Below are 24,735 nucleotides of genomic sequence, written 5' to 3'. Positions count from 1 at the left end.
TCTACTAAAGCACGTGGGCCGCATTGAAAAGCAAAGTGAAATAGTACGAACACGACAGACCACAGAGAACCCGACTATGAGAGACCCTGTATTTAATTTCAAACAACTTAGAATGCTGCTCTCGAGGCTCTCAAGGCTATAACTTCAAAATCTCTCTTGTTATTTGATATATTGAATCTATTATAGTTATTGATGCAGATCAAGAATTTATATACTTTTTGCAGTCTTCAACAAATTTCAACAAACTTAATAACCCTTTTGAATTTATTAGGTACAGGGTCTAAAAACTTGCCACAAATGTCTGCAGATGCAAACGCATGAAATCCGAATCTGTCTTTGACTCTGAGTATTCAGAGTTAACGTTTTGGCCACTGCCCACTTGGCTGGTGTCAACGTCAACTCCAACTCCAAGCTGCAACTGCAACCGCAACAAGAGGGAAAAAAAGAGAGTAGCGGGAGAAGAGAGGAGAGAAGAGGGAGACTACGACTGAGACAACATCAAACATGAAACGAAACATTTTGTGCGATTAGCTTGTTAGATTGTTTTTCAGCTTTGTCCGTCCATTTATTTGAGTCTAGTTAGGAGAGCGAGTTGACTGAGTTGACCAAACTGAAACTGGATTGTCAGTTGGCTGAATGGACTGGACGACTGGCATTTTGGCCAGTGTTTGCAGTTGTAGCTGACGTCTTGGCTCTTTGGTGTTTGCCCACTCGAATGCCTCCAAGTGCCAATTTTATCAAATTATTTGCACTTAACTCGCAAATTCAATTTGAAAAAATAACGAGTAAATTGTTGAAGTTGTTGTAGCTGTTGTTGTTAGCAATCGGGTTATGGTCGACATGTGTGCACGCTATCCGTTCACATTCAATATGACATGCAAACTAGAGAGTCCAATGATTCCCATCCTCACCTTGTCTTAACTCCGCCTGCTCCTGTTTCTACAATTATTCATACTTCTCTTCGAATACAGGTGCAATAATCGATATGCTTCCCAGCCATATTGGGTCAATTCAATAATAGCGTATCAATTGTCACAGAACATTTTTTGACATTTTTTAATAAACTTTGATCTCTTATAAGTTTGCTAAAACCTAACCGATTTTCAATCGGAATGTCATTTTGATCATTATTTGTCGTCTAAATTCATTCTGCATTTAAATTTGGTTTATTTTGAAAATTTTATATTTTTTGATTATAGCCATGGTTTGGTGGTAAGGGTCCCCCCTTTGATATTTTGAAAATTAAAAATTTGAAATCTCAAGTTTTCACAACACATTAAACTTGATTCTGAGACCTTTCATTTTTCTGTAAAAATTCATGTGAAATCGGACAAAAATTTTGACTTGTAAAGTAGCTGGATTAAAAGTGTAACCAACTTAAAACTGACATAACTTTATCAAAACTGAACCGATTTGCATGCAGAATGTCATTTTATTCATGGCTTACGCTCTTATAACATTCTGCATTGAAATTTTATTAAATTCGTTAAAAAAAAATTTCCCCTTTTTAATCTGGCTGTTGATTTTGATGCTAAGAGTCGCCCGCTCGGTTTTACACAATAGTTTTATTTTATTACAAATACATTTTTAATATTTTCGAAATATTTATATTCATCTTTTTGATCTGACATTTTGTTGAGTAGATTTTTTTTATAAATTGCGCTATACTCTTTGTTCTGAACTTCTTTAAAATTCTGCTATAGGATTAGGTATTTATTTTTATCAATTGTTATTCGATTTCCTATTTTACCTATTGCCTATTTTTACCATATCAAATCAGTGTGTAGTGGATTTTGATTGCATTACTAAAGGCAGTGTAGTGTGTAGTGGTGTGTGTGTGTGTGTGTGTGTGTGTGCTCATTGAGGCACTTGGAGATTTGTGTGTTGCAACATTCGAGTTCCAGATTATCGGCCAGCTGCCTGGGCCAACACAATAATTTTGACACTTCTTAGGGGTGCGAGGCCCCGATTATGGGCCGGATTGGGAAACATTTCAGCTATGCAGCAATGTGCGATACGATCTCCGTTTTCACTCGACTCCACAAGACCGTACCGAACGCCCACTGTCGTACAGTGGTGAAGTGTGATATGAAACTGGTCGAGCAAGTTTTCGCCACAGACTTGGCGGCTGCAGTGTTAAGAAATATATATCCAATGTTGAAGGCTGTCAGTTTGTATTAATCTTGTGCTCTATTTTCTCTCTCCCTCTCTATTACTCGCAGGCAAAACGAGAAAGATTGCGATGAAGATGACAAGGACGATGTGCATGATATAATGCCACCTCCCAACTACATACAAATTTCGCAGGGAAAGATTCAGTTGGTGCATCAACCGAGATCTCTGGAACACGAGGAACACCGAGTCTCTGGTCAGCGAAGTCCCGCAGCATTGACCTTGGAACGTGGCGATAAGGTGAGTCTTTGTAATTAACTGAACACCTTCCCTTGGTGCTGGTCGCTTTGGGTTAATAGTAAAAAATGGTAAATGGTTGATGTAGTGCTTTGGTAGCAAACCCCATCAATTATAAACAATTTAAACCAGTCCCACACTCAGAAAAATAGTTTACTCTCATTTTAGAAGTTTGTCTTTGTTTCTAAATCGGCAAATTTTATCAAAATCTGGTATTGTTCTTTTTTTTTTGTTTTTAAATTATGAGTGAAGCTAAAAATTCTTTTAATTATCATCATACCATCATACTTTCTATTAATGAGAATTTAAATATTAATAATAATAATTTATTAAAAATAAAGTTCTAAAAATAGGAAAAAAAAATTTGAAAAAATATTTTTCCTTATAACAAAAATTTGCAGCAAAGAAATTAAATATTAAATAAAAAAAACTAGATACTAATGCTTAAAAAAAACTTATAATTTCTTTAAAAAAAAAAACATGTTGTCCTAAAAGACAAAACCAAGGCAAATTTTTGTTTATTTTGGGATACAATTATTCTGAGTGCAGCTCCGTTTAATGGTACATATCCTTCATCATTTTCATTGTGAAAAACCCATGAAAAGAACTCGTAAAACAAATGCAACTAACTCACCAGCAAATCATCAATCTACACATCCTAATGTGCATGTGGGCTCTTGTTAACCCACTTTCCCGGGGTCTCCTTATTGAAGTGGAGTGGAAACAGAGAAGAGGAAAAATGGAAAGAAAGAAAAGTGGAAAAGCGCATGGCGCATACAAATTAAGCGGAGTTGTTTTCGTGTAGCGTGCGGAAAAAACTTGGCAGGCAAATGCCTGTGAAACAAACACCTTTGAACCCGAAGGAAGAGTGGGATAAGAGGGGGAGTGGGATGTGGGATGAGAGGTCACTTGAACTCGTTAATGTGCCATTTAAGACACATCACATCACGCCAGCAGCACAGAGATTGATGAACTTACCCTCCAAATCTCCAATCCTTCCAATTGAAATGAGAAATTCGCATTTGACATGCAGATTCCTCCTTTCTAACTTCATGGCGGAGTATTTTCGACTGAAGATCTTAGCTGTGAGTAATATTCATGTGCTGTACTACTTAATTACAGTCTGAGAATATTATTTGCCCTTATTGTTATATCCGTAAGAAGACTTGAAATTGTCTCAGCTATGTTGTGTAAAAATTTCAACTTCCTATGTCATATGGTTGGGCTGTGCGATGATCAGTGAGTTCAGCGAGTCAGGACAAAAGGTATTTAATATATTATTTATGATAAGTATTATTTCCTGGTATCTGTTTCTAATTTATAAGATGGTTCCCAAAACAATGTAATTACTACCTCAAGGGTTTCGCTGATGCTCTGTAAATTCTTTTATAAAATATTAAAATTAAAAATCTTTTCACCATCCTTTACTCTAGATTTCCTTCTCTGAAAGGTTTTTAAATGATATTTTAGTTCCTTTTAGAATCTCCGCTTTGCAATTTAATTGAACAACAGCTGCAAGAATTAGTTTAGTTTAAATTTTTCTGTCTAAGGCATATTTAAGTTAGGTGTTCGCATTACTTTGAAGACGTTAAGACTTTAAGGCCATGGCGTTAATACGATTATGCTGTCGTTCTGCTGCCGTTCGCTATTCGCTATTCACCGCTGTTCACCGATCGCTGTTCACCGATCACGTTCGGACTTCCGTGACGCTTTAATAGCGCTAAGTATGGCGCATGCCTGGACTGTGGATGGAGCACTTGATTTATGGCTAACCACAACACAACACAGCACAACACAACAAAACAACAACACAACAAACCTAGAAAGACGTTCACTCTGTCATGGCCATGGCCCATAAGCAGCTGCAAATGAACTGAGCCAAGTCGAGAGGAGTGAAGCTGAAGTTAAACGGAGCTGAGCTGAGCTTGGCAAACCTTCTATGTAAATGCTTGGCAACGATGCTGTAATTTTTCCCAGAACTCTTTTCATCTCTGTGCCAAAGGATGGGGATGGGGATCGGGATGGAATTGGGAATGGGAATGGGAATGGGGCAGCTGCACTGATGCCTAATTGAAGCTCTAACCTCTAAGCCAAGTGCACAGCTGTTGGCCAAGACACGACGCGACGCGACACGAGTTGAAAGCACTGCACAGTGGAAAAAACAACTAAACAACAACTAGAAAAATATTACTCAAAATACGAAAATTTGTAAATGAAAATTGGGTAAACAAAACTAGGATGCATTTAGTGTGGAAATTTAAATTAGTAAACCAACATTAAAAATTCTACTGTTATAAACAAAAACTAGAAAAAAATACTAGAAATTAAAAATTGGGAATCAAAAATTTGGGAAGACATAAATGAGGCAAAGTCGAAATCATAAATATTTTATTAAAAATCGTGTAGTTTTTCAATTCAATAAAATCTTCGGTTTTGTTCGTCGTAATACTTAATTCCTAATTTTGAATTTTCCAAATTTTTGAATTCTGAATATTTTTTTAGGTAAAATTCCTAATTTTTGATTCTCTTATTTTCCCCCTATCTTGTTTATTCTTTAGGGTTTTTTTTTTAAATTTTTTGTAATTCCTTAAATAATATTCGGCATTCGCATGAGGTACCATATTAATTAATATAGGTTAATCTAGCCTTTTTGCCCACTGTGCACCGCGTGTATCGATTACCAAGCAATTTAATCGCTTCAGACTGTTCCCAGGACAGCAGAGATGATGCATGCCACACACATGTTGCACGGAAACAAAGAGACACCCACTCGTCGCATCGAATCGAATCGACTCGAATCGCGTTGCAGTTGCAGTTGCAGCTCGTCAAGCTGCAAATTTGCTAAATGGCATCTTGATTATTGTTGAGGCAAGTCAACTGACAATTGTTGCATCCACAGCTCAGCTTGGCTCAGCTCAGTCAGCTGTGGCATCCAGAACCTAGTCACGTTTGTGTCCACATCCACATTGCGTGGATGCCGCCGATGCAGTTGCAGAGCTGCCACTGTTGCAGTTGCAACTTGTGCAGTTGCCGCTGTGCGACGTGTGATTGAAAAAGTTCATTGAACGCAGTTGCAATTTATGTGCAACGTTTGTTCCTCTCTCCTCTTTTTGTTGTTATTTATTTATTTATTTCTCAGCCTGTTGAGTATCGGTTTGGTTCGGTTTCAGTTTCAGCTCTGGGTTCACAGACGCTCAGCTGTTGTTGTTGCTGTTGTTGTTGTTGCTGTTGCACATGCGCACACAGTTGCCACATAGAAAAGTCAACGACTGCGTGCATATCTGTGAATGGCATTAAAGCGAGAGATTTATTAGTACTATATGCAGCTAGCTTTTTCTTAATACCCTGCAGTCTGTCAGTCAGTCAGTCGTAGGGGAGCTGTCACTTTGTAGAAACGTATGTAACAAACAAAAATAGTTAAGGTAAAAATCAATTCAACCTTGAATTCTAAGAATATTTCACCAGGAAACTGTGGGTCTAAAATCAACATACACCCTAAAATGCCTTTAATCGCCTTTATATACCCCTTATAACTCTTTAAATGTCCTCTATATTTTCTATATACACCTATCGGAAGCCTCTACTCGATCCTATAAGTAAATTAATGTATTTTTGATCGTGATGTAGGGTATACGTGAGTCGAGCATACCCGAAAAGATAAATTTGCTACTCCGCTTTGTTTACCAAATGGATAAATTTGTATATGGGAGACAAAAGAGAACTCAAATATATAAACATATATACAGCTTTGTTTGATTTGTTTTTTTTTTATAGTTCGGGTATTTTACAGTCGATCAATGAAACAGTTTAGGCACAAGCTGCAAATAGGTTAGGGCGTCATTAGTATTTATCACCAGCAATATTTATAACAAAACGATCTCATTGTTTATGTGCATGTGAGTAATGTACTCGTATGTCTGTATGTATGTCTGTATGTATTTCTGTATGCATGTTTGTAAGCCTGTGAATCCATTGAATATACTGCACTTTACCCACTCGGCGTCTGCGTAATTTCCTGCCACAAATCAAGCCCATTCATAGTTAGTTTTAGCCAGGTTCAGGCTCAGGTTTATTGTGGGCGCACTCCTTTATCGGAACATACACACTTGTGGCTAGAGTTGGGCAGAAATACACTAAAAAAAATCATTCCCTAATTCAAGATGGAAGTTTAAGATTTTAGCGTGTACTTGTGAAGTATTTTGGATAATTTTAAAAGAAGCTAAATAAATATCTGGATTAAATGGTAATAACTTAACCATAAAAGTAAAAAGAAAAGCCTTAAATATAAAAAATTTCACAGAACCCTGAAAATCAAAATATTGCCTAGACAAATCGTGATTAAATCGAGTTTTTGGTACTTGGTCTAAAAAAATCTAGAATTTCCATACTTCTGACAACGCATTCGATTGATTTTATGCAGAAATACCGAATATTTTCTTTCTGTGTACAGACATGCAGCAATATATATATATACTCTCTGTTGCTTGTGGCACTTGTAAATTTAATGTAACACCAAAAGGGGCAGCAACAAAAACAGTGAAAAACGAATTTGTCTATTGAAAAGAAATGTAAATTTTTATTATATTTTTGGAGTTTTTTTTTTTAAAGCAATAACCATAATTTTTACAACTTCCACAACTAATTTTTAGTGTTTAAGAAAATTGTTTTACGAGCCGCATTCGCAATCGCCTTGTCTCCAGTTGTGTCTCTCTTGGTTTTTTTTTTTAAGTTTTCAGCATTTGTTTTTACGATGCCACTTAAATATATTTTTTAGACGTTTTTTTTTTAATGTTTTGTTGGCCGCAACTTTGTCAAAGGCCTTAGACTACGGGCTGGTCTGGGGCTAATAAGCCTCCTGTCTTCTGTCTGCTGTCTTCAGTTTTCAGTCCCGTCTGGCGACAACTGCCCGTAAAATAGCTACAACTCCAATTATGAAACTGTCATTGGCACTTCCTGCTTACCGCACAACGCCCACACGCGAGTTGCAACTGCCTTCCAAAGCGGATCAATTGTAAAGTCAATTCATAGATAGATAGTAATACAATACGAATAGGAGTACGATTATGAGTATGAGTATAAGTACTCGTATCAGTTAGACTCGTACTTGCACGGCAAGTGATTTCTTTCGTGCCACAGTTTGTTGCATGCTGCCACACTTGGTGAATTATTGGACGTGCACACCTGCAATCCAGTTAGCCCAGTACTCAAAAAGAGTACACAGGCTATTGGGTTTCTGGCAAGTCTTTCCTTCCGCATAAATACATTATGTCAGAGATTATTAGACATAGAGCAACCAAACTTTAAGGAACTATTAAAATTTTCATAGAAGTTGAAAAAAATAGCATTTTCAGAGTTTCGAATGCCGCTGGAGTCAGTAATATATTTTTTATATTTTCAATTTGTTCCTTTTAATATTTGTATTGCTCACACCATTTTATTTCTTCAATAACTGCGCAAATTAAAAATAAACAATTACAAAAATTTTCAAATTACTATGAATTTGAATTCAGCAAGGGTCTTTAAATAATTCTTTTAAAATTTGTTCTACCCATACTAAGACTGGGCATCTAACAGTCGAGTCCCTCGCCTGCAGTTTGCCGTTGCCCAGACCTTTTCGAAAATCGCGTGAGGCTTAAAAAACTTTATTCATGCGCCACATGCCACACAATGGGGCGGCACATAAAGGCATGCGAAAAAAAGCAGCTCAACGATTTGGCTTAAAGCGTTTGAAGCGAAGTCAATGACAAGCTCGTAAATTCATTTAAAATCTTTTGAAACAGTGGTTCTATTGACCTGTCCAAGTTCTTGGTTCTTGGAGATAATTTGAATGCAACCAACTGGGGCAAATAATAAAGTTAAATGTTGATAAAAGTGTGGATATGACACTGTGAAATATTTATACACATTTGTAATTCTTCGCAATCGGTTGTAGTAATCACAAAGAAATAATTTTAGTGTTTGATCTGATGATAAAAATAAATTCCCGCTAAATTATGAATTGTTTACATTGAATATTTGTACTTATATATATAAACTACTCTCGCATTTGGTTGTTGTTAACATTTGCTTATCTTGCACAAACACACACACACCCAAACACACACCCAAACACACACAACAACACACTCTCAGACACTCACATGCATTAATTTATACACAAATATCACGCATACGCCGCTTTGGTTCATTTAGAGACACACATTTGCACCGCTATTACATATATATGTATATATAGTACTTATAGCTTTTGGGATCTGTGCGATATCTGTTATGGCATTAGTTCTTCAGTTTGCGTTTCTTTCTTTTCTTTTTTTTTGCTGTTTTGCAGGATTTGTTGGAAAAGCGCATGATTGAAGTTGAAGGCGCGCTGCTGCGATTGCAGGAGCAGTTCCACAAAGTGAGTATATTCGATCCATGTAACGCCACGCGTACGTTCCCCGGATATTACCAAACCAAACCATCTTAACACACAACTCCCCACTAAAAAACCCAAACGATTTTAATTTCCTGTGTGTGTGGTCACGGGTTGACAACTTGGTTGAGAGTATTATGTTCAACTTGGTTCACATGGAAATGGCCTTCCTCCTTCTCCTCCTCTTCCTCCTCCTTTTATCTTTAGACGTTGACCATTTGGCCAGGCCTTAACCAGTCCGTAGGCGTTGCCGGTAGGGTCATTAATCGTGTTGTTGCCATTTTGCTTACAGCCGTTTGCGCTCTGTGGTTTATGTGGTCAAAGCTACACAAGCCAACCAGAATTTGAGATCACAGAACAACTTTGCATGGTTACAACAATACACTCGCATAAAAAGTGCCCTATATTCTGAAAAACTGTTCCTGTTTCAAAATGGAAACTTTTTTGTTTTTAATTAAAAAAAAAAAAAAACACAGAATAAAAGTTTTTTCCATACCTGAAAATAATTTTAGAATGATGTTTTTTAATGTTACATTAAAGGCAATTTTTAAAGGTTAGATAAATATATATTTTTTTTGTTTTAGTAAAAACAATTTTTTTATGTAATTCTTATTTCTTTTTTTAATTAAGATATAAATATTTGTGGAAATTATGCATTTGAAATCAACCAAAAATTTTTTTAAAATGTGGTACTATTTTTTTCTAAGTGTAGCAGAAGGTCAACTCAAATTGCTTCGGTCTAAGGTCTGCAATTAAAAGTTACAAGCTTTAATTACACGAATCCAAAATGAAATTATCAAAGTTGGGTCTACTACTATTTCTATTTCTACTTGTAACTGTGTCACAGTTGAGTTGTTGTTTTTTGCTGCTGCCTTCATGTTGTCAACGACTTCCTTAACACCTTGAAAAGCTCATCATCTTGAAAATCACAATCTAAACTGCCCATCTTTGAGGCATGGGGCTGAAACAGTTGCAGTTAACCCAAATTTTATGGCCGGAGACTCGGCGTACGCATTTCCGGCTTTAGGTAATTGAATTTGATAACAGCCAAAATACTGAGCTATGGTCCTGCTCCTTCCCTTTTCTCCCATTCCTTCCTTTTCTCCCATCCAGCAACGAGTTAAACGCACAGAGTTTATGGTGTGAAAAGGCACAGCGTGCCTTCCACAAGAAAATGGAGAAAATGCTGAAAATGTTCCAAAATACCGTCGCCATCTCCGGTCGGTGATTTCACCAAAGAAATTGCTGACGCCCGGCCACAGGAAGCGACGGAGACAAAAACATTGAGCCCAAAAATACATTTTTCTGCGAGTGGCTTTTTTTTTTTTTTTTTTGCCCAGCTTGATTTTCTATTCTATTTTCTGGGCCAGGCAAAAGCGCAAATTTACGAGCCTGGCAATGGCAATGGCCATGGAAATAGCCCACCCGCCAGTTAGCTTCCTTCCTTCAGCTGCAACTCCGTCTCTGACTCCGACTCCGATTCCACCTCCATGCCCATCTCGTTATCACTACTCCACTCACTTCGCCTCCTCCTCCGCTTCTTGGCGAAGCTCATGCATGGGAATCCGATTACTTTGGCCGTATGCGCATTTTCCTCCTTTTTGCACTCAGCGGCCCAAGTACTGTAGGAGTTTCATAATTTTGTGGCCTTGTATGTGACAGGCAAAGTAAAATAAAACTCGGACCCTATAACGCATATATTAATTTGATCTTCATTAGAATCAGATTCAAAAAATATATGTAAAGAATTCCAATCATTAAATTTAGAAAAATTCCGAATCCCTAATAATCAAGAAATGTAGCATTAAATTTTCGAAATTTACTTGTACTGCACTAATTCTTTTTGCTAGTGTGATTCATTTTAAATTAATTTCAACTCATTTTAAATGAAACCTTCGACAAAATGTCATAAATTGGTGTCGTTTCCTTTTTTAAGTTATATTTTTAAGAATACCACAATTTATCCTTTAACTAAAAACTTTTTCTGAAACATATCAGGATATATATGAGAAAATAACACCTACAAATTTGTCAAGACATTTTTTAAAATAATTTTATATAATAATAATTGAACTTTGTTGCCTGGTGTTATTATTAATATGTAATAGGAAATCTCGCAATTATTACATAGTGGAAGAGAACTTAATATTTTTCATTTTGAATAATCCTAGCTTTTTTCTGTACTCCTCTTAATTTATTCTACATTTCAAATAAAAGGCTGCCTGGAATCTCACAGGCGAGCACACTCGAGTGTAGCCTTGCAGTTGTATTTTTCTTACTTTTGCTTCGACATTTGGTGGTCGCATGAGATACATGAGATACATGAGCTACCGTTTCCTCCTTCGTCTGCTGCTCGACAATATTTCTGCACTTTATCTGTCTGTAAATAACGATTAACTATGTTGCTGCCAGCTCCCAACTCTCCCAACTCGAACGTTGCCACTGTCCTTTGGTTTGCACTTAGACAAAGTTGGCGTCGGCGTCTGCCACATGCCTACTTGCCTCCTTTCCTCGTGTGGCACGCCCGCTGGGTGTGTGCTTTATTGTTATTGGCATATCAGTGGCTGTGGATGATAGAATAAAAGACAAGCAGAGAGAGGTGGAAAGGGAGAAGCAATGACAAGTCAGCCCAAAAGTGTGAATGTTGCAAAATGTTGTGGCAAGCGCAAGCAAAGATATAGAGAAAGAGATAGAGATAGTGAAAGAGAAAGAGGCCATGTGGCATGCAATAAATGGCACGATTCAATGAATATCCATCTTAAGATTCGCCATGCTCTTATCATCATCATTATCATCATCATCTGTTTCTAATTTGGGCAACTTGCTCTGAGTAGAACATCATGCCATAGAGGGAGAAACAAGTACTCGGATTACTTCGAAATTCAATTGATTCGCATCTGATTACGGTCGGTTGTAATCAATGCAAGTTGCCTTATACCCTCATATACTCTACCATTAAATGTACTTTATCATTTGTAAGACCACAATGTCAATTTTTTCAATACAAAAGACGATTTATTGTGAGAGTTGACTGGCTTATCTAATTGGTATAGAAATTATTTACTACAGAATCAGCATATTTTATTATGGAAAATTGTCTCTGCGATAAATACCAAATTCTTAAAGGGTAATTCTGATCTGGATTGAAATCAAGAAAGTTTTTCTTTAAAATCTATTTCTAAAATATTATTCATTGAAAATAAACTTCTCTATATATATTAAACTCTTTGTCCTGACTCACTGATCATTGCACAGCCCAAACCATAAGACGTAGGTGGCTGAAATTTTCACACAACATAGCTGAGACAATTTTATCGTGCAGTAAGTCGTAAATGTGAATTGCAAGGTGATATATGAAGAAACTTTTCACTTAACATTTCAGTTCTGAAATATTTAATCATCTATATGAAACTTATCATATATTCAAAAGAGATTTACCTCAGGAAAATAAATGCATATACATTTGAGCAAAGACATTTTATTCTAAAAGTTTTGATAAAGAATCACGTAACCCACTTAATATATTTATTTAAGATATATTTTATGTTTTTTAACAAGTAATATTTTGAAAATCTCCACAAATTATTAATTTTTCTACCCATCGAAGTGGAACTTTAAAAGATGTAGAAGATTTTCTTATGCGAAATACCAGAGCTTAACCCGCAGCAGTTTCAAGTGATTTGTGCATTTTGATCTCCTCCATTGTTCCTAGAGAGACAGAGAGAGAAAGGGAGAGAGAGGGAGAAACCTGGTATTACTTTCCATAGACAGCTTGAAGTTTGCAACTCCATTCTTAGGAGTCTGATTGCCACTTGATGGGGCAAGCTCTTAACCCAACTCAAATTGCTGACAGCTGTTGTTGTATTTTGTATTTCGTTGGCTATTTTGTAACAACAACTGAGATGAAGATAGAGAGAGAGACAGAGACAGACAGAGATGAAGCTCAAGTGCTTCATGTGACATTTAATCCCTTTGCAACAGAATCCCAATGGGCATGAGAATTCGCTCCCTTCTTCTCTCTCTCAGCGGTATGGAAATCATTCAAATATTTAACCATGGAATTAGAAATGCTTGGACAGCACAAAAAAAACACATATAGATTTAAAAACAAATGAGTAAACATTGCAACGAGTGTCAAAAAACAACTGGGATTTGTGTTTGTATTTGTGTTTTTGCTTTTCTCTGTGTGCTTTTCATCAGTGATAAATCAACAAGCCGAACAGGCGTAAAATGCAAACTGCGCATATTCCTCCTACCCCTTTTTCTGTGCCATTTTCATGGGTTTGCCCATTTGCTAATGAAGTCGAAAAAAGGCGAGTGAAAATTGTGAGAAAAAGACGTTCGAAGTATGTTTGAAAAATGCTGTGAGCCAATTTATTAGATGGAACTCTGCTCCTGCAGCTTCCTCCTAATGTTGCATTTGCCTTGAGTCCAAACTTTGGATTAAAAACTCATGCAACAGCACGCGTACAAGTTTGACAGTTTGATTAGAGATGGGAGCGTGTCTAGAAACAATGCAGAAATTAAAAAAACTAAGGACTAAAATGTTTATAATAAAAATGATATAGCGAACATTATTGATTATTATCAGTAACGATTAAAATGTTTCTAATAAAAATGTAATAAATAATAATAATTTGTAATAATAATGTAATAGTTAAAAAACTAAGAAAATCTAAACTAACAATAGTTCCAAGCCGGAATACTCCATCTAGAAATACTAACTCAGCGATATTCGAACTCAAGCAGATACCTTTTCAGGGCTTGATCTTTTTTGCAAGTAAGAGTCGTGATATTTCGTGTCACGAGTTTAACACAGCTCCAGTACGGATTGTGGCAACACCCAGGGGCAACAATAGCCAAGTTTCGACACCAGCACGTGCTCAATTTTTAATTTAAATGCTCGCCGCGGTCTCCAACTCCAGCTGGAATTGAAAATCTGCGCCCTAATAAGCTCAGTTGCATTCAGACACAAAAGGGAGAGGGAGAGGAAGAAGGCGACAGATAGAGAGAGTGAGAGAAAGAGTGACAAACAGAGCATAAAATGCAAAGAAAAGAATTGCAAAGAATATCAAACTGTCACTGTCAAGGCGACGCCCCGACTACCACTGTCCATCCATGCCACATGCCCCATGCCACATGCCCCTTGCCACAAGCCCCACTTGGTGGACTCCATGGAGGCTGTCGACGTCGAGTGGCACTTGGTTCGCTTACAAGAGCTTTGACTGTAGCGTGGAAGTCGCAACATGAGCACTTTTTATTATCAGCAGCTTCATCATCATCATCATAATCATCATTATTATGCTTGGAGGTTGTACGTCCAAAGTCCACCGTCCAACATTGAATTGCTAATAATTTTTGTCACAAACGTTTGATGGTTCACTCACTCGGAAATGAAGGCGCCGTCAGCGACCACATCCATCCACATTCAGTATCTATGTATCTTTGTATCTGTATCTGTATATCTTTGTATCTTTGTTTCTCAAGGGCAGACGCCCCGTGGAGTGCGCCACTTGATGGCGGACCAAGTCGGGAGTGCGTCCCTTGCCCAATTAAACATTTTTTTCACTCCCTCTCACAAAATGCACTTAAAAGGCAATTAGTTAAAGACTAAATGTATCGTATAATTCAATTTCAACTAAACTGTTCCATTAGCAATATCAACTAAACTGAATGGTTGGCATAGCTGGGTCTTTTAAAAAGAGTTCTCTGCAGCGAAATTAATTGTTGACTTATTTTAAATTCACTTACACTGAATACATTCTTTACTAAAAGATAATCCCAAGTCGATCGACCTCGCCAAGTATGTTTAGTCATACTAAAACTTAACTGATAGCAAATCAGTGCTGAGTCTTAAAAAGGAAATTCCTAGGATTTTAAAGAATAAAATTAATTCATTTTTTTTTTCAACTTTATCTTTCTTCCTGTTTTATGTTTTATAATCAAAAAAATTTTAAAATATAATACAATATAATAATAACCTTAGTATTAATAGTTCGCTAACACTTTTTGCTTGAGTAAGGATAATTTTGTAAACTTTCATTACTATTCTTTTATTGTTTAGGGTAGGTCGGACTGAAAGTCATAGATCGATAGATAACGCTGTTGCACATTCGTTAAAGTCTGTTTAGCATTTTGAAATCCACCCTATATACGTATTATACATACGTATATTTGTATGTACTTACTCGTACCTTTCATATTTGACCCTCAAGACCTTTTCGGCTTTTTTAACTGCTGAATTGATGATTCATACGCCCACTCAAACCATCCCAAATATGAATGCGAAAACTACCACCACTATATATGCATATATATATTCTCTAGACTCTAGACTATAAATACTTACATAGGACTTATGTATGCTGAGCCCTAAAAAAATAAATAAAAAGCCCCTTGACAAAAAAGTGCAATGCAATTAATTTTACGCTTATGTGAAATGAAATTTCGCGAATTGAAGTTTGAGTTGCTGTTGAAGTGACGTTTAATGTGTGCAGAGTACTTTGAGGCAGTCAGGAAGGACATCGGGTAGTGATAGATCAACCCTAGGAGCAGGACAACAGGACAATGTCGTCAACCCTGTGGCACATCTGCGAAATGTTTGCTTTTTTGTTTACCAAACAGAAAACGAGAGAAAAAAAAGAACTAAGAATTTTGATGTTAAAAAGATTTTTATTCTTATGCTAAGAACTTCGATTTTTAAGATAAATATTCCTAATAATAATAATTTAGTACTGTTATTGTCCTATTTTAAAAACAAAATATGTCAAATGAATGTTCTTGATTTTAGAAGTTTGTCTATTTTTTTTTTCAGTGTACTCCTTTTTGATGTAGCGCCCGTTGCGGTTCATTAAATTAAAAACAGCCAATTTCGTTGCCAAAGTAATACATCAAAAAGCGAGCTGTTTAAGGAATGGAATGGGAATGGGAATGCGGAATATGTGGAATGGGATGAGCTCAGCTGATGCCGATCCGAAGAGTGAGAGAGAGGAAGATGTAAAGTGCTTGACATTTCGCTTCGCTCTCTCTTTGTCTCTCTCTGTCGCTGCCTGCGGCGAATTCGTAAGCTGTTGCTCTCCATTCTCAGCCGTACACAAAAGGGAGAGCGAGGGTTGTTTTTCCGTTTCCCGTTCACCCGTTCTCAGTGTTCCGCCGGCTGTTGTTGGCAGCGTCTGCTCCACAGATTCTATCGGTCGCGTCGTCTGCTACGTTTTTCCCATTTTCTTCCTACTAATTTTTCTTTTTTTTTTTGGGCAATGGAAATTATAACTCTACCTCTAATTTAAGATACGCTTTTGGGGTTTTTTATGACGCTTGGGGACAGACCCCGAGGCGGTTTTCGTTTGTTTGTCTCCCCTCGCCACTCGCCCGTCGGTCTACGATTTCGCCGTCGCCTTTGTGTCGTTCTCTGTATCCGACAGACCCACAAATATATATACAAATTTTGCAGCTACCGGTTGCTGTTGTTGTTGTTGTTGTTGTGCCTTTTGACCGCTTGTTATTTTTACGGTTCGGCTTTTGTGGTCTGAAAGCCAAGAACTGTGTTCAAAGTACACACCAGAAAGATAAACAACAATAAAACACATTCATTGATATTGCAATGGTAAGATTTCAATATAAATTGGATAAGTTTTAGTCGAATTTATGCCCTAAAAAGTATTTATGTCTGGCAGTTAGAAGGTTGTCCAGGAGTAATTCACTTTTTGTTAGTCTTTCTTAGGGAATTGTAATAATGTTAAGTCAAAAAAACCCTTTTTCTATGATTTCTAAGAACACAAATTGGAATTTTAAGAGTATTTCTGTCTATTATAATGGAGCCTTTATAAAAGTTAAAGAAAAATAACAATTATATGAGTTTCATAAATTATTCAATACTCTACCTTCTATAGTAACTTTTTATAGTGCTCTAAAGCAGGTTATAACACCGGACCCGATACCGGAACCGTTAACCGAAACTAACCGTTTCAATTTTAGTATCGGAACTGAAGCCGTTACCGAATGAAAACTCTCCGTCAAGAACCGAATTCCGAAACTGTCATAACTTGATTAAAACTGTCTAGATTTTCAAACGGAATGGTTTGGCCTCTAAATTCATTCTGTATTCAATTTTTGTTCATTTAGAAAAATTAATTGTTTTCGACCAAGATTCGATTTTGTTGGTAGAGGTCCCCCCTTTGAAATTTTGAAAATTCAAAAATTTAAGTCTCAAGTTTTCACTTTTATTTAACTCCTTATATCGTAATTAGTATAAAACAACACTTTAAACTTGATTCTGAGACCTTTCTTTTTTTTTGTAAAAAATCATGAAGAATTGAACAAAAAGTTTGATTTGTAAAGTGGTTAAATCCGAAGTTTGACACTGTCATATTGATGTCATATTAATTACAAAAAGTGTTTTAATCATTCATACTTACTATATTTCTAGACTTTGAGCTTATCCATAAATAAATCGCATATTTACTTATTTATTAGCAAGTTCACATTTACTATGCCAATTTAGAATGACAATTGACGGGCTCTGTTCAAAGTTCTCCCCAATTATTGCCTAGGGTTGCCACCCGCTGCTCAATCTGCATGTTAATTAATAATAAGCATGTTCATATTTTGAATGGAATTCCACACTCCCATTCCCATCTTCCCTCTCCCTTGCACATTCTAAGACTGTCAGGTCAGATCGTCAATCAGCCAAGAAGGTTAAAGGCTGAGCACTCGTTCCCCTTTAATAAACTTCCCCATTTAAGGGGGAATTTCAATGGTTATGGCTAGGCTTGGGGTTGCTTCTTATCCAGGGGATTACAGTTGGTTGCGGGTGCAAATTGTCCTGTGATCAACGCGTGCTGCAACCCTCTATCCAGTTTTTTTATGCCGCCCCCCTCCCCCTCCACTCTCCCTGAGGTTGAGTGCAACATGTTGCCGGGATTTGTTTTGTTAATTTCTTGTTGTGCACCCTTAAATCATATTTGGCAGCCTTGACAACGAACAATGGTCATTTTAGCTTGCATTTATTAATAATTTTATTAGAAAAATATTTATTGTTTACTTTCCTTAAATTTAAGCACATAAATTATATATTTTGTTTATTATTAAGTTTAAATTGTTAAAATCAAAGAATTGAAATTTGTTCAACCTATTAAAATCTTAAACTATTAAATAAAAGCGATAAATCATATGTTAACCCTTAAGCTAATTTAATATTAATCCAAACGAGTTCAAAAAGCAGTTAAGAAAAATTTAAGATGTTGGCTATCGATAAAAAATTGGTAAATTGATAAATTAATATTGCTCGTCTTCAAAAATTGTAAAACCAGAGTTAAGTTGACCACTGTATATTGTGCTAAGTGAAATTTATGGAAATTGGTGGACTTTACTTTAAGCCAGGCCAACACTGTGTACATTAGCTTTTGGCCTTTATTAATTAATGCCAGAAAAGCGCTCGTTCGATTTTATAACTTAATCAATGGGCCAGGCCAACTGCCAACTCCAGCCTAGTCTTCTCCCTCCCTCAACTTGACTCGACTCGTTTTATGGCCAAAATTCACAATGAATATTTATGCGCGTTTTGGTTGCATGTGAATGTGGCCCAAGACTTTCCAGTAGCCAAAAGTCGACAGACGACAGTCACCAGTCGACAGTCAACCGTCAACAGCTGTCGACAGACGCACCAGTTGCCCAAAATAGCATTTGTCATGGCTGAGAAGGGGAATTGAGGGGGGAGTGAAGGGGAGTGGGGAGTGAGGAAGGAGAAGGGGTATCAGAGGGGATGTTCATTCCAAGAGCACCCACTGCTTGTTGTGTTGCCTCTAATTTTATTAACACGTTCATCATTCTATGCCACAGTCAGTGGCACAAGTGGCGCCTAACCAGCCCAACCGCACAGTGGGAAAAATTACTCGATTATCTAGCATATATTAAAATTTTTGACAAGGCAAAAATATAGTCTGGCTCTTCACTTTTTTAGTTAATGAAAATATTTCATCTTTAATTAATTATTCTTTAAAGTGCGTACAATTTAATGGAGGTAAATTGTTGAAATAGTAAATATTTTAAATTCAGATCATTTTTCTATCAATGCAGTTTTTTTTAGTAAGCTTTTTATATTTTTGAGCTTTTTTCTATATATATTAATTTATTTTGTTTTTAGTAACTTATAAAAAAATTGAATCTGTTGGTATAAAAATATTCATTTTAATTAAATACATTTTATGATTTTATCCACTGTGCCTGCCACTGCCACTGCCAGTGCCACAGTCTGTGGCAACATTGGCCGGCAATCAGTCTGCCACATCAGCAACAATATTTAGGCCTTTTTAGTCGTCATTTGCCGCCAACTTTGACAACGGCTGTTGCCATACTTTTTTTTTTCTTTTCTCTTTCGGTGGCGGCATTTTAATATTGTAGCATGTTTGGCTTTTATGCCGTGCGAATTAATAAAAATTATTGCATATATTTGTAATTCTGAATAAGTCTCGGAGCGAGGAGGAAGGAGGAAGACAGTTGGGGGCAGACATCACTTTTCATCCATTCCCATGCCCCAAAAAATTTTGGACTGTTGCAGGCACTTTGACAGCGCGTGCCACAAGCTTTTATTGTCGTTGTATACCCTACTGACAGTTCAGGCTATAGGGTATATAGTCGCATAAAAATCTCTTAAGATTCAAGATATTGTTGAAAACTGTAATATAATTCTTGATACAAACTTTAAGCACTTTATAAGAAAATTTTAAAACAAATTCTATTATTGCCTTAGAGAAAATAAACAAGTCAATTTAATAAATTAAATAAATATTTTGGTATAACAATTAAGTCTAAATTTTTAGTCCTGTAAAGAATACATTAAGGGATAACTTTTAGTCGACTCCGGTTTTGTTTTAGTCGTACTCCAATTTAATGCAATATCTGCAGATGAAAGTGTATTAGAAATATTTCAATATTGGAATTCATAGCTCTCTCGCTCTTGAGAACAATGAGAATAATAGAGCAGAAGAAGAAGAAGTAGGAGAGAAAATTGTGGAATTTATTGTACATTCTTATGTAAACACAAAATAAATGTATAAATTGTATTGTAAATTGTATTGAAAGCAGCAAGTTGGAGTGATTTACAGAAAAGTCGTTTTGTTGACATTGTCTGGACATCCGTTAAGATGTTTATACAGTGGTGATTACCGGTATTACGTACTGCAAAAGTATCTGAATAAGATACTCAGTTTCATTTACACTTTACATTTGATGTCATTCATTATATTTGCACTAAACTAAGCGATTTATTACAAATGCTACTCGGGGAATACTTGAGCTCAATCCGCACAAAGATACTGTATCTGTGGCTGTAAATGTATCTGTATCTGTGTCAGTGTCTGTCCATGTATCTTCGTTTGAGCTGTCGTCACGTCACACAGATGAAATCGCCGTGATGTAACTTTTTATCGATTACATTTCACGCCAAAACAGCAGCTGAGAGGGAGGGAAGAAAAGGGGAATGGGGTATGGGGAATGAGGAATGGGGCAGGTTGTTGACTCTGGTGATTTATTGTGTTGCATGCAACACAGAGACAGCAGAGAGTTGTCGTCGCAGTTCCGCATTCTCTTTCCCATATTCGAGTTATTTCTCTCTCACTCCCTCCTCTAATCAATTTCACTTAATTCTCCCCTCCCTTTTTCCAGCTCACTTTCGTCAGTTTTCCATCAGCTGCATCCCATGTTAAAAATGCAACTGATTGCCACACTTTGATACGAGTAGCTGGCAATTAAATTGTCATTCTTAATCATCGTCAAAATGCATTAATTTATTGTGTTTAATTCTTTTCGCATTTCATTTAATCTGTTTTCTTTTTTTGTTTTTTTCCACTCTATCTGTACTTTTTTAATGCACTTTTTTCAGAGTCAATGCGGGTCGCCAACATTCGAGAAGGAATTGCGCGAGCAAATTGAGAAGTAAGTGACAAATCAAATATATTTTTACAATCTACACACTAATGTGTGTGTGTGTGTGTGTGTGTGTGACAAATTAAAGCATGTTATACCATTTATTTTTATTTAATTACACTTAAACATGGCTAATTCTATTAAAACCTCATTCTGACTTACAAATTAAGAATAGATTCTCAATTTTCACACTATTAGTTTATCAGGTTTTAAATAGGCTTGAGAGATTCAACAGTGACTATAATTCTTATTGTTTTTAGGCATATTACACATTTCAAATAATTTTTATTTTATTAAAAAAAAAGTTATTGAAGATTAGATTTGCTTAACATCTGCTTAATTTTGATTATTTTTAAATTAAGACATTAAAAATTCAGTTTCCGATTCTTTCATAGTACAAATATCAAAAAAGACAATGTGAAAAGTAAGCAAAAGTAAAAGATACGCAACATCTTTGAGTTGCGCTTAAAAGATACACAATTTCGCTTAAGTATCTTTTACTTTTGCACATTTATGATTGCAAAACACAAGTGCTTATAGCCATATACTAAATAAGCGTAGAATTATGCAAATGATATGGTGGCAAGATTTAAATATTTACGAGCTCTCGAACAGCCTTATGTTTTATGCATTCCATTAGGAAAACTGCACTGCATGGAACATTGATAGAGAAAGGCATAAAAATAAATTGTTTTGGTTTGATTTTTGTTGGTGTAACGAGTATGCCACATAATTATGCAATTGTAAAAAAGAGTTTTTTGCGCTGCTTTTGGCAAAAGCTACGTAAATATTTCATAGTAACTCGTGACTGAGAACGCCTTCAACTTGCTCAGTCCTCAGTTCTCAGTCAACGCCATTACGCACTCCGCAAAAGCACACAGAACAGCGACTGACTTGGCCCAGAGACTTGGCCAAGTTAACGGCATTGAATGCAATTTTCCAAATTACCGTGCAGCGTCAGAAGAATTGGCCAGGCCAAAAGCCAAAGCCAAAGCAACTCAAGACAGAGTTAAAGCAACAACAGGAAGCATTTATTTTGCAGTCCTTTGCAAGGGCCATTTTCCATTTTCCATTTTCCATTTTCCATTTGACCATTAGAATCATGCTCCGCGAAAAGCCATCAATCAGTGCCGCTCCAGAATAAATATAAATAGTATACGACTCTCTGCACTCGAATATCTAATTACGGCTATTCCAATTTGCGCATAGTTTTGACCAAAATGTTGCTAGCCACACGCACATTTACACTGTTAAAAAAAAATAAAATCTTTTAATTCCATTAATAAAATTTTTTTCTGGAAAGAGGGATCTGGGATTCGAACCCGCGCTTCTTTTCAAACTTCCAAAATTAGTTTCTGATAACAATATAACATTTTACTTTTTTTCTAAAAAATTAAGATTTGTATTCTCAAAGTAAAAGCTGAGAATTTTTAGATTAATTGTCTTAACATTTCTTAGCAGTGTACCCTTTTTCCACACACACACACTTACACACACAGCAAAAAAAAAAATGATAGCAACTTTCATTTCATTTATACATTTATTTTTATTATTATTTTTGCTTTTTCTTCAGCATGAATCGCATTATGAAATCCAAAGAACGCAAACAACTGCAGACATGTCGGGATCACAAGGCACTCCAGGTATGTATCTTCATTCCTCTTGCTAATATGCTGCTTGGCCGCGGGGGTCACACTGGCAGCGAGGGCAGCATCACCAGTTCACATGTATTAAATGCTGCACATTTTTCTTAGAAAATAAATAATATTTGTGCTTAAATAGGAATTGAACGATAAAATTGTCTCAGCTATGTGAAGTCTACTCAGTCTTATGGTTTGGGCTATGCAAAATTTTAACAAAACGATATTTTAAATTTGACTTTACTTTCTATGCATTTTTCGTCAAAATATCTTTAAAATTGTCTTCCGCATTAGTTAATCCTACATGAAACACTTAAATTTAAAAAAAACTTGAATCTATGAATTTGACATTAAAACTACTAACATTATCAACAATTTCAGTCAGTTGTAAAGCAAGCAACTCATTGAACTGCCCTCGCAGTGCACAGCATGTGAATAAACAATTTGCACTGTAGCGCCGGCAAAGAGTTTTCAGTTGGAGTTTTTCCTCCCGCTTAGTCTGTGACTTGAAAATGCAAAAGGGAAATGGAAATGGAAGTTTTAGTCACTGTCGAAGACGAAGAAGAAGACGAAGATGAAAACGAAGAAGTCTCAGCGAAGTCATAAATAAACGCATAAATTCATTTTTAAAAACATTGTCTCCCCTCGCTCGCATTCTGCGCATACAAATTGTCGCTTATCTGGGCCGACTTCAAATTGCTGTTGTTCTTTAAGACTTTTTCTTTTTTTTCTTTTTTTTTCTGTGAAATTGATTGAGCGTTCGCATTAGAGACGCTTCGCTGAACAGCTTTTGATACAGAAGGAGCAAGGAGTGTTTACTGTACTTGCCACACACACGCAAAGACTTCCCAATTGAATGGGCTTTAAGTCAAGCTAACTGAATTTTCGTAAAGCGGCTCTAATGAATCCCAATCCCAAGGTTCAATTCCACACATTGTTTGCTGTCGATAGTTGCATTGACCTTCGGGCCAAGTTAACAAGTTGCCTGTCAGTTGTTTACTTGTTCAATTCATATGTTTTTCATTGGGTTAAGATGAAGTAAGGGCAGTTGTAGATGGAAACATGTTACTACTCACTTAGCACTTCAATTCATTTCAAAGTGAAACAAATTCAGTGATAAATGAGCCAGTGGCGACCCTCGTCAATGCAACTGTCGGACTGCAGTCACCTGAAGGTTCTCCAACGAAAAATATATACTTAATATACTTCGAACCACATTTGAAAAGAAAAACTACATTTTCGATCATTTTGAATTTATTATTTGCATTAAAATCTTTTAAATAATTGAAATTATGCAACTTTGCCAAAACTGAACAAATTTTCAAGCGGAATATCATTTGGATCATGGTTTGACCTCTTAATTTATTCTGCATTTAAATTTTGTTTATTTAGAAAATTGTATTTTGTTTTCACTAAAAATCAACTCCTTATATCGTAATTAGTATAAAACAACACTTTAAACTGGATTCTGAGACCATTTATTTTCCTGTCAAAAATCATGTCAAAATAAGGAATGATTTTGACTTGTACAGTTGCTATGTAAGAAACTTGACCAATTTCGAACTGTTATAACTTTGGCAAAACTGAACCGATTTTCAAGCGGAATGTCGTTTTGATCATGGTTTGGTCTCTATTATTCTAAATTATTCTGCATTTAAATTTTTATTATCTAGAAAATTTGATATTTTTTCGATTCTAAGCCATCTACATCCAATTTTTCTTGACATTTTTTCAAAAACTTTAATCTCTCATAACTTCATCAAAAATTTACCGATTTTCAAGCGGAATGTCGTTTTGATCATGGTTTGGTCTCTAAAATTATTCTGCATTTAAATTTTTATTATCTAGAAAATTTGATATTTTTTCGATTCTAAGCCATCTAACATTCAATTTTCCATACCCTTGACATTTTACAAAACTTTAATCTCTTATAACTTCATCAAAAATTAACCGATTTTCAAGCGGAATGTCGTTTTGATCATGGTTCGGTCTCTTAAATTATTCTGCATTTAAATTTGTATTATCTAGAAAATTTGATATTTCTTCGATTCTAAGCCATCTAACATTCAATTTTCCATACCTACCCCTTGACATTTTTTCCAAAACTTTAATCTCTCATAACTTCATCAAAAATTTACCGATTTTCAAGCGGAATGTCGATTTGATCATGGTTTGGTCTCTAAAATCATTCTGCATTTAAATTTTTATTATCTAGAAAATTTGATATTTTTTCGATTCTAAGCCATCTAACATCCAATTTTCCATACCTACCCCTTGACATTTTTTCAAAAACTTTAATCTCTTATAACTTCATCAAAATTAACCGATTTTCAAGCGGAATGTCGTTTTGAT

The 24,735-nt window shown here is 35.9% G+C and overlaps 1 protein-coding gene across 2 annotated transcripts in view; it reads left to right on the top strand.

Annotated features, from left to right (window-relative positions):
• The window catches only part of LOC117785965 (histone-lysine N-methyltransferase SETD1B), a 48,137-nt gene that overhangs the window by 18,328 nt on the left and 5,074 nt on the right, over positions 1 to 24,735 (top strand). The window contains exons 3-6 of one of the 2 annotated variants that reach the window (XM_034624259.1): positions 2,223 to 2,412; positions 8,738 to 8,806; positions 20,700 to 20,752; positions 22,317 to 22,386. In XM_034624259.1, the coding sequence (XP_034480150.1) occupies positions 2,223 to 2,412; positions 8,738 to 8,806; positions 20,700 to 20,752; positions 22,317 to 22,386 (382 nt within the window). Of the gene's footprint in view, positions 1 to 2,222; positions 2,413 to 8,737; positions 8,807 to 16,355; positions 16,425 to 20,699; positions 20,753 to 22,316; positions 22,387 to 24,735 lie in introns of those variants that run through there. The other variant, XM_034624261.1, reaches the window with a different exon arrangement.

Source organism: Drosophila innubila (assembly GCF_004354385.1).
Source record: "Drosophila innubila isolate TH190305 chromosome 2R unlocalized genomic scaffold, UK_Dinn_1.0 1_C_2R, whole genome shotgun sequence".
Classification (NCBI taxonomy): Eukaryota; Metazoa; Arthropoda; class Insecta; order Diptera; family Drosophilidae; genus Drosophila; species Drosophila innubila.
The sequence above is the reverse complement of the archived record's forward strand: the minus strand, read 5'-3'. Positions and strand labels throughout refer to the sequence as shown.